Here is a 10,793-nt window from a genome sequence, read left to right on the forward strand (position 1 = left end):
ACACTCCCTACATCTCCACTGCTCATGCATCCTCGTTCATCACTATTTTTTGTAAAAACTTATTTTAAAACTGCTATACTTAGGCTGTTTATTCTAGGTGACTGTTGCTGCTTCCACATGACTGATTCAGTATAGCAACCTTCAGGTGATTGAGTTATTTTAACTGGGGTTGTAATTGATCTAATTTTAGAATAAAAGCATTGGTATTTTCAGATTTTACAGCTTGTGTGGAATTCTTAAGGTAAAAGTTATAGTTCATGTTTTATGTTCTCAGTTTGACCGTGTTGTACAGTTTTTTTTAGGGCAATTCAGTTCTCTACTTTATAATTCCTATCATTTTCCCTCCATTCCCGTGTTTAATACCATTCTATAGTTGAAGTACTTATTGTTTGCATTCCTGAGATACACTGTTGTGTGGCGTTATTACTGATGAGGGCCCCGGTATTGAAGTTGTCATATGCTAACATAGACCTATTTGTTTTCATTTGATGGTATCATTCATCTCTGTAAGGGAAATTGTCGTCATGTAGTTACTATGATACCTGAATGTGCAGTTGTTTCCACCCTTATGATGACATGCGTTCACTGGACTCTAAGGGACGCTGTTGGTCAAGTTAAAATAATTCTGAAATGTTTCAGGCGGTGCCTTTCTACATCATTCTCTGCAGAGAGTGTGTATTCTTTAAACAGTAAAGGACGCTGAGGCTGGCGCAGATAGACTGGGTGTGATTTGATCTTTTTCACCACGAGAGAACGACCGATGGACATATAGATGTTTTTACTACACCTGAATTACGTTATTGTTAATCCTTCGGCTTTCTAAGAGAAGTGATTGCATAGTACCAATTCATAGCATTTTTTACAACATGGATTTTGGAATATGTGACTATCGGACTCTAAGATGGCGTTTGTGTTACAGATTGACGTCGCAGCGCATTCTGTTTATTCTTTTTCTCAGCCATATCGCCAGCAGTCAGATACGTTACTCAATCCCAGAGGAGATGAAAAATGGATCCCTTATTGGTAATGTCGCACAGGACCTTGGAATAGATATGCAGAGACTCCGCTCTGGCCGAGCCCGTATCGTGACCGGAGAGAGCATCCAGTACACCGAGCTGAAGACAGACAAAGGGACGCTGGTGGTGAATGAGAGAATAGACCGAGAGCAGCTTTGTGGAGACGTAACGCCGTGTAGCTTCAGCTTTGATCTGATTTTAGAAAACCCCATGGAACTACACCACGTTACGGTCGAAGTATTGGACATTAATGATAATTCACCCTCTTTTCATCAGCACGACATGCAGTTAACGATTGGAGAATCAGCCGCACCGGGAGCACGTTTTGTTTTGCCGACAGCAAATGATCCTGACGTAGGAGTCAACGGGCTTCAGGACTATCATTTATCTCCGAATGAGAACTTTATTTTAAAACAGCATTCAAATTCCGACGGAAGAAAACGTGCAGAGATGGTACTTGAGAAACCACTGGATAGAGAACGATATCCAAGTCTGTCCCTGAAGCTTATAGCGGTAGACGGTGGGACGCCACAGAAATCTGGTACAGTAAATATAGATATCACTGTCCTCGATGCCAATGACAATTCGCCTGTTTTTAATCAATCAGTCTATAAGGCCACTGTAACTGAAAATGCCGCAGTCGGTACCTATATCATTACTGTGAATGCTACTGACGCCGATAGCGGATCAAATGGTTTGATTTATTATTCTATGTCGAAAATGCAAGGCAGTATTGACAGTATATTCGAAATTAACAAGACAACAGGTGTAATTTTTCTGTCGGGGCAGGTTGACTATGAAAAAGCAAAGAAATATGAAATACACATTGAAGCAACAGACCAAGGAGCTTTAACTGATTCGAGTAAAGTCAAAGTTGAGGTGATTGACGTCAATGATAATCCACCTGTAATTAATGTGATGTCATTCACTAGTCCTGTGTCAGAGGACTCTCCTCCTGGAACAACTATTGGCATTATAAATGTAAAAGACCTGGATTCAGGTGATAACGGACAAGTAAACTGTAGAATAGAACAAAATGCACCTTTCAAGATTAAATCCAGTTTAAGAAATTACTATACTTTGGTAACAGATACTGTGTTAGATCGTGAGAGTGTTTCAGAATATAACATCACTGTAGTTGCAACAGATGCAGGAATGCCTCCTCTCTCATCAACTAAAACTTTTCATCTAAAGGTCTCTGATGTGAACGATAATGCTCCAGTGTTTTCACAAAGTGTTTACAGTGCGTTTATCGTGGAAAATAACTCACTGGGTGTTTCACTTCTTACCGTAAGAGCGAAGGATCCCGATGAAAATCAAAACGCCCGTTTATCATATATTCTGGATGTTAATGACGTAGGCGGATTTCCAGTTTCTGAATATGTTTCTGTCAGTGCAGACAACGGAGTGATACACGCGGTACACTCCTTTGATTATGAGCAAATCAAACAGCTGGTTTTCCTTGTAAAAGCGCAGGATGGAGGCTCCCCTCCACTCAGTAGCAACGTGAGTGTGAAAATACTGATCCAGGACCAGAACGACAACCCTCCTCAGGTGCTGTACCCAGTGCAGACTGGTGGGTCTGTGGTGGCTGAAATGGTGCCTCGTTCAGCAGATGTGGGCTATCTGGTGACTAAAGTGGTGGCTGTTGATGTGGACTCTGGACAGAATGCCTGGCTGTCCTATAAACTGCAGAAAGCCACAGACAGGGCGCTGTTTGAAGTGGGCTTACAGAATGGAGAAATAAGAACTATCCGCCAAGTGACTGATAAAGATGCTGTCAAACAAAGACTGAGTGTTATAGTGGAGGACAACGGGCAGCCCTCTCGTTCAGCTACAGTCATTGTTAACGTGGCGGTGGCGGACAGCTTCCCTGAAGTGCTGTCTGAGTTCACTGACTTTCCACACGACAAGGAGTACAATGACAACCTGACTTTTTACTTAGTCTTGGCTTTGGCTGTAGTTTCCTTCCTCTTCATCACGTGTTTGGTGGTTATTATATCAGTGAAAATCTACAGATGGAGACAGTCTCGCATCCTGTATCATTCCAGTCTCCCTGTCATTCCATATTATCCACCACGTTACGCAGACACTTTGGGGACAGGGACTCTCCAACACGTGTACAATTACGAGGTGTGCAGGACGACAGACTCCAGAAAGAGTGACTGTAAGTTCGGCAGAGCCGGTAGTCAGAACGTGCTGATAATGGACCCCAGTTCTACAGGGACGATGCAGCGGATACAGAGTGACAAGAGCATCCTGGATGAACCTGACTCTCCTCTAGAGGTGAGCCGAATTATGTAGCATCTTCTCATGGTATTTTTTTCTCGTTATACATTTTATTACATCGATAATAACGTGTTACACATATGTATAACCCCTTCATCTGATGTGCTGTTTTTGGTGACACACACATTACTCTGATAAAGTGGCATGTTGAGTCAACAATTACTTTATATTGTTGAAAGGACAGTTTCAATCATGTCGCTCTGTGTCTGTGCCGTTATTTCTCCTTCTGTGTTTAGTTACATTGATGGTAAAGTCCTGCACCTCATGCAGTCCTCTTCAGCACCATGGACAGCACCTCACTTTGCACGAGTTGATAGGATCGCTGTTGAATTTCTTTTCAGATTGTATGGCCCTCTTTTCTCAGTTACTAGTTTTGCTGTTTTATTGTGTCACACGCACAAAGCTTTTTTAGTTGCATTTTGTGTTAATGCTAACAGATAGCTTGCTAGTTTCTAAATGTGCCTGTGCAGCGTGTGATCTCCAGAGTCTCTTGAATGCTTTCACTCGAGACTGTTGACAAAGTGGTTTGTGTGTGACTACAATTATTTTACTGACAATCAGAAAGTCTCCTTATACCGCTCTCATTTAGCATCGGTTCTCTTTCGAAGTTCTTTTTGTTGTTGTTGTTGTTGTTTCTTTTCCTTCTGTCCCAGCGGTTCCCCAAATTACTATATATTTACAGTGGTATTCTATGTCTGTTAGTTTATGCGACGTGTATTGCAAGTCTGTTTAACTGAACGTATTTGCATATTTTAGAGTTAGTAACATAACATCAGAATTATACTTAATGTCATCGGGATATTTGTTCTTATTTTAATATATTTTTTTGAATATTGTGTTGATTTTTTATTTTAATTAATTAATTTGATATGCACCAGTCAGATTTAATCCACCACTTCATATTTGCAGAAATGCTACTCTACTGTATTATGTTACTGACTTTGGACTCTAAGGGACGCTGTTGGTCAATGCATCACAGTCTCTACAACATTACCACACAGTCTCCTCCCTTACTACCGTGTGCTATTAGAGAAAAGAGGATAGTGTGCAGTATGTGGGTTGACATAGGAGGAAACAGACTCGCATTTATTGATATCTAATTCGTGTATAGAAAGTAAATTGAAAAAAGGACATATTTTCTCTGAACTGGCACGGTCAGTGTTTTTTCATATCCCGTATCTTGTTTGGATCGTTGTGGAGCATATTTTTTTTCTTTTGCTATGGCTTGTGGAATACCACCCTTCTCCCGGTGCGTGAAATGGCGCTTTGGCTGCGGACAGAATTTGCAGCTTCTCTTCTTTCTTTTTTATCTCAGCCATACGGTCAGCGGACATATCCGATATTCAATCCCGGAGGAGATGAAGAAGGGATCCCTAATCGGTAATGTAGCACAGGACCTTGGTTTGGATCTGAAAAGGCTCCGCTCTGGCCGGGCCCGTATCGTGACCGGAGAGAGCATCCAGTACACCGAGCTGAAGACAGACAAAGGAACGCTGGTAGTGAAAGAGAGAATAGACCGAGAGCAGCTTTGTGGAGACGTAACCCCGTGTAGTTTCAGCTTTGAGGTGATTTTAGAAAACCCGATGGAGCTACATCAAATTACAGTTGAAATAACAGACATAAATGATCATTCGCCCACATTCAAACGAGACGCAATCCAATTTGAAATCAGCGAATCGGCTAATACGGGCGCTCGGTTTTCACTGACAAGTGCAGAAGACCCAGATGTGGGTATCAACGGACTCAGAGAATATATTTTGACCGAGAATGACAATTTTATTTTGAAACAAATCTCTAATGCAGATGGAAAGAAATATGCAGAGATGGTGCTTCAGAAGCCATTAGACAGAGAGACAAATCCTAATCTATCTCTGAAGCTAATAGCTGTAGACGGTGGAACTCCGCAGAGATCTGGTACAGTAAATATAGATATCACTGTTCTTGATGTAAATGACAATGCGCCTGTATTTAATCAGTCTGTGTACAAAGCTACTGTGATGGAAAACGCTCCCAGAGATACTTATGTAACCACTGTCAATGCTAGTGACGCAGATTTCGGGTCAAACAGTATTGTGACGTATTATTTTTCAGATCTCAACAGTGGTCTCGGGAATTTCTTCATGATTGATGAAAAAACTGGCGTCATTTTAATCACAGGTTCTATCGATTATGAAAAAGATAAAAAGTACGAGCTCAGGATCGATGCAAAAGATCTGGGAGGTTTGACAGATTCGAGTAAAGTGATAATTGAAGTAACTGATGTAAATGACAACGCCCCTACTATCAGCGTCATGTCATTCACTAGTCCTGTGTCAGAGGACTCTCCTCCTGGAACAACTATTGGCATTATAAATGTAAAAGACCTGGATTCAGGTGATAACGGACAAGTAAACTGTAGAATAGAACAAAATGCACCTTTCAAGATTAAATCTAATTTAAGAAATTACTATACTTTGGTAACAGATACTGTGTTAGATCGCGAGAGTGTTTCAGAATATAACATCACTGTAGTTGCAACAGATGCAGGAATGCCTCCTCTCTCATCAACTAAAACTTTTCATCTAAAGGTCTCTGATGTGAACGATAATGCTCCAGTGTTTTCACAAAGTGTTTACAGTGCGTTTATTACAGAGAATAACTCTCCAGGTTTTTCTGTTCTCACGCTGAAGGCTAAAGATCCCGATGAAAACCAAAACGCCCGTATATCTTATATTCTGGAAGATACCAATATCGGTGGATCTCCAGTTTCTGAATTTGTTTCTATAAATGCAGAAAGCGGAGTGATACACGCGGTGCGCTCCTTTGATTATGAGCAACTCAGACAGCTGGTTTTCGTTGTGAAAGCGCAGGATGGAGGCTCCCCTCCACTCAGTAGCAACGTGACTGTGAAAATACTGATCCAGGACCAGAACGACAACCCTCCTCAGGTGCTGTACCCAGTGCAGACTGGTGGGTCTGTGGTGGCTGAAATGGTGCCTCGTTCAGCAGATGTGGGCTATCTGGTGACTAAAGTGGTGGCTGTTGATGTGGACTCTGGACAGAATGCCTGGCTGTCCTATAAACTGCAGAAAGCCACAGACAGGGCGCTGTTTGAAGTGGGCTTACAGAATGGAGAAATAAGAACTATCCGCCAAGTGACTGATAAAGATGCTGTCAAACAAAGACTGAGTGTTATAGTGGAGGACAACGGGCAGCCCTCTCGTTCAGCTACAGTCATTGTTAACGTGGCGGTGGCGGACAGCTTCCCTGAAGTGCTGTCTGAGTTCACTGACTTTGCACACGACAAGGAGTACAATGACAACCTGACTTTTTACTTAGTCTTGGCTTTGGCTGTAGTTTCCTTCCTCTTCATCACGTGTTTGGTGGTTATTATATCAGTGAAGATCTACAGATGGAGACAGTCTCGCATCCTGTATCACTCCAGTCTCCCTGTCATTCCATATTATCCACCACGTTACTCAGACACTTTGGGGACAGGGACTCTCCAACACGTTTACAATTACGAGGTGTGCAGGACGACAGACTCCAGAAAGAGTGACTGTAAGTTCGGCAGAGCCGGTAGTCAGAACGTGCTGATAATGGACCCCAGTTCCACAGGGACGATGCAGCGGATACAGAGTGACAAGAGCATCCTGGATGAACCTGACTCTCCTCTAGAGGTGAGCCGAATTATGTAGCATCTTCTTATGGTCGTTTTTTTCTCGTTATACATTTTATTACATCGATAATAACGTGTTACACGTATGTATAACCCCTTCATCTGATGTGCTGTTTTTGGTGACACATACGTTACTCTGATAAAGTGGCATGTTGATTAAACAATTACTTTATACTGTTGAAAGGACAGTTTCAATCATGTCGCTCTGTGTCTGTGCCGTTATTTCTCCTTCTGTGTTTAGTTAGATTGATAGTAAAGTGCTGCACCTTATACAGTCCTCTTCACCACCACGGACAGCACCTCAAGTTAAACGTGTTGGGGACACTGTTAAGTTTATTTTCAAATGATATTGCCCTTTATTCTCATTTGCTGGTTCGCTGTTTTTATTGTGTCACCCACACAAAGCTTTTACTTAGTTGCATTTTCTGTTAATGCTAACAGATTGCTTGCATCTTTCTAAATGTGCCTGTGCAGCGTGTGATCTCCAGTCTCTTGAATGCTTTCACTCGCGACTGTTGACAAAGTTGTTTGTGTGTGACTTATTTTACTGATAGTCAAATAGTCTCCTTTTACTACTTTCATTTAACATAAATTCTATTTCGAAGGTCGTTGTTATCTTTTCCTTCTTTCTCAGCGGTTCCCCAAATACTATAGAATTGCAGTGGTATTTTGGTTTTGTTAATTTATGCGACGTGTATGCAAGTCTATTTCATTGAACACATTTGCATATTTTAGAGTTAATAACATAAGAGCAGAATTATACTAAAAGTCATCGTGATATCTATTCCCATTTTAATATTTTTATTGGAATATTGTGTTGAAGTTTTTTTTTTTTATTAATTTGATATGCACCAGTCAAATGTAATGAACCACTTCATATTTGCAGAAATAGTTCTCTACTGTATGATGTTACTAATGTTGGACTCTAAGGGACGCTGTTGGTCAATGCATCACAGTCTCTAAAACATTACCACACAGTCTCCTCCCTTACTACCGTGTGCTATTAGAGAAAAGAGGATAGTGTGCAGTATGTGGGTTGACATAGGAGGAAACAGACTCGCATTTATTGATATCTAATTCGTGTATAGAAAGTAAATTGAAAAAAGGACATATTTTCTCTGAACTGGCACGGTCAGTGTGTTTTTAATATTCCCCACCGTGCTTGGATCGTTGTGGAGCATATTTTTTTTCTTTTTGCTATGGCTTGTGGAATACCACCCTTCTCCCGGTGCGTAAAATGGCGCTTTGGCTGCGGACAGAATTTGCAGCTTCTCTTCTTCCTTTTGTTTCTCAACCATATGGTCAGCGGACATATCCGATATTCAATCCCGGAGGAGATGAAGAAGGGATCCCTAATCGGTAATGTAGCGCAGGACCTTGGTTTGGATCTGAAAAGGCTCCGCTCTGGCCGGGCCCGTATCGTGACCGGAGAGAGCATCCAGTACACCGAGCTGAAGACAGACAAAGGAACGCTGGTAGTGAAAGAGAGAATAGACCGAGAGCAGCTTTGTGGAGACGTGACGCCGTGTAGTTTCAGCTTTGAGGTGATCTTAGAAAACCCGATGGAGCTACATCAAATTACAGTTGAAATAACTGACATAAATGATCATTCGCCTGCGTTTAAAACTAATGGCATTAATTTTGAAATCAGCGAAATCGCTAATACGGGCGCTCGGTTTCCACTGACAGGCGCAGAAGACCCAGATGTGGGTGTCAACGGACTCAAAGAATATTTTCTAAGCGACAATGACAATTTTGTTCTGAAACAAATCTCTAATGCAGATGGAAAGAAATATGCAGAGATGGTGCTTCAGAAGCCATTAGACAGAGAGACAAATCCTAATCTATCTCTGAAGCTAATAGCTGTAGACGGTGGAACTCCGCAGAGATCTGGTACAGTAAATATAGAAATTACTGTTCTTGATGCAAATGACAATGCGCCTGTATTTAATCAGTCTGTGTACAAAGCTACTGTGATGGAAAACGCTCCCAGAGATACTTATGTAACCACTGTTAATGCTAGTGACGCAGATTTCGGGTCAAATCGTATTGTGACGTATTATTTTTCTGATCCTAACAGTGTTCTCAGTGATTTGTTTACGGTAGATGAAAAATCTGGTATAATTTCAATAAAAGGTTTGATTGATTATGAAAAGGACAAGAAGTTTGAGCTCAGAATCGAGGCAAAAGATCAGGGAGGTTTGACAGATTCGAGTAAAGTGATAATTGAAGTAACTGATGTAAATGACAACGCCCCTACTATCAGCGTCATGTCATTCACTAGTCCTGTGTCAGAGGACTCTCCTCCTGGAACAACTATTGGCATTATAAATGTAAAAGACCTGGATTCAGGTGATAACGGACAAGTAAACTGTAGAATAGAACAAAATGCACCTTTCAAGATTAAATCTAATTTAAGAAATTACTATACTTTGGTAACAGATACTGTGTTAGATCGCGAGAGTGTTTCAGAATATAACATCACTGTAGTTGCAACAGATGCAGGAATGCCTCCTCTCTCAACAACTAAAACTTTTCATCTAAAGGTCTCTGATGTGAACGATAATGCTCCAGTGTTTTCACAAAGTGTTTACAGTGCGTTTATTACAGAGAATAACTCTCCAGGTTTTTCTGTTCTCACGCTGAAGGCTAAAGATCCCGATGAAAACCAAAACGCACGTATATCTTATATTCTTGAAGATACTAATATCGGTGGATCTCCAGTTTCTGAGTATGTTTCTATAAATGCAGAAAGCGGAGTGATACACGCGGTGCGCTCCTTTGATTATGAGCAACTCAGACAGCTGGTTTTCGTTGTGAAAGCGCAGGATGGAGGCTCCCCTCCACTCAGTAGCAATGTGACTGTGAAAATACTGATCCAGGACCAGAACGACAACCCTCCTCAGGTGCTGTACCCAGTGCAGACTGGTGGCTCTGTGGTGGCTGAAATGGTGCCTCGTTCAGCAGATGTGGGCTATCTGGTGACTAAAGTGGTGGCTGTTGATGTGGACTCTGGACAGAATGCCTGGCTGTCCTATAAACTGCAGAAAGCCACAGACAGGGCGCTGTTTGAAGTGGGCTTACAGAATGGAGAAATAAGAACTATCCGCCAAGTGACTGATAAAGATGCTGTCAAACAAAGACTGAGTGTTATAGTGGAGGACAACGGGCAGCCCTCTCGTTCAGCTACAGTCATTGTTAACGTGGCGGTGGCGGACAGCTTCCCTGAAGTGCTGTCTGAGTTCACTGACTTTCCACACGACAAGGAGTACAATGACAACCTGACTTTTTACTTAGTCTTGGCTTTGGCTGTAGTTTCCTTCCTCTTCATCACGTGTTTGGTGGTTATTATATCAGTGAAAATCTACAGATGGAGACAGTCTCGCATCCTGTATCACTCCAGTCTCCCTGTCATCCCATATTATCCACCACGTTACTCAGACACTTTGGGGACAGGGACTCTCCAACACGTGTACAATTACGAGGTGTGCAGGACGACAGACTCCAGAAAGAGTGACTGTAAGTTCGGCAGAGCCGGTAGTCAGAACGTGCTGATAATGGACCCCAGTTCTACAGGGACGATGCAGCGGATACAGAGTGACAAGAGCATCCTGGATGAACCTGACTCTCCTCTAGAGGTGAAGTTAAATACCCAGACTCATTATGTATTTGACGTTGTTTCCTTGTACTAATCTGAAATAGCAATAGGTAAGAGGCTGCACTTTTATCTAATCACAAGTGCGCCTGGTTGTTTTCAGCACCACAGTAGGGACAGCTCCACTTTAACTGAAAGTGCTTTTTGTCATGAATCTTTCCCTCTTTCCTCATAC

The 10,793-nt window shown here is 41.9% G+C and overlaps 2 protein-coding genes and 1 pseudogene across 2 annotated transcripts; all 3 read left to right on the top strand.

Moving 5' to 3' along the window:
* Positions 1-686: 686 nt before the first annotated feature.
* LOC117261146 (protocadherin gamma-A7-like) lies at positions 687-3,320 on the top strand. The gene is made up of 2 exons (XM_078169631.1): positions 687-1,246; positions 2,534-3,320. The coding sequence occupies exons 1-2, from the start codon at positions 867-869 to the stop codon at positions 3,318-3,320; spliced, it is 1,167 nt and encodes a 388-aa protein (XP_078025757.1). The 5' UTR covers positions 687-866.
* Positions 3,321-4,354: 1,034 nt separating this feature from the next.
* LOC144463858 (protocadherin gamma-A5-like) lies at positions 4,355-6,982 on the top strand. Its single transcript, XM_078169632.1, has one exon. The coding sequence runs from the start codon at positions 4,526-4,528 to the stop codon at positions 6,980-6,982; it is 2,457 nt and encodes an 818-aa protein (XP_078025758.1). The 5' UTR covers positions 4,355-4,525.
* A 522-nt stretch (positions 6,983-7,504) lies between these two features.
* On the top strand, positions 7,505-10,655 carry LOC117261139 (protocadherin gamma-A5 pseudogene; annotated as a pseudogene).
* The last annotated feature ends 138 nt before the right edge of the window (positions 10,656-10,793 follow it).

The sequence above is a fragment of the Epinephelus lanceolatus genome, chromosome 7 (assembly GCF_041903045.1).
Source record: "Epinephelus lanceolatus isolate andai-2023 chromosome 7, ASM4190304v1, whole genome shotgun sequence".
In the NCBI taxonomy this organism is placed as follows: Eukaryota; Metazoa; Chordata; class Actinopteri; order Perciformes; family Serranidae; genus Epinephelus; species Epinephelus lanceolatus.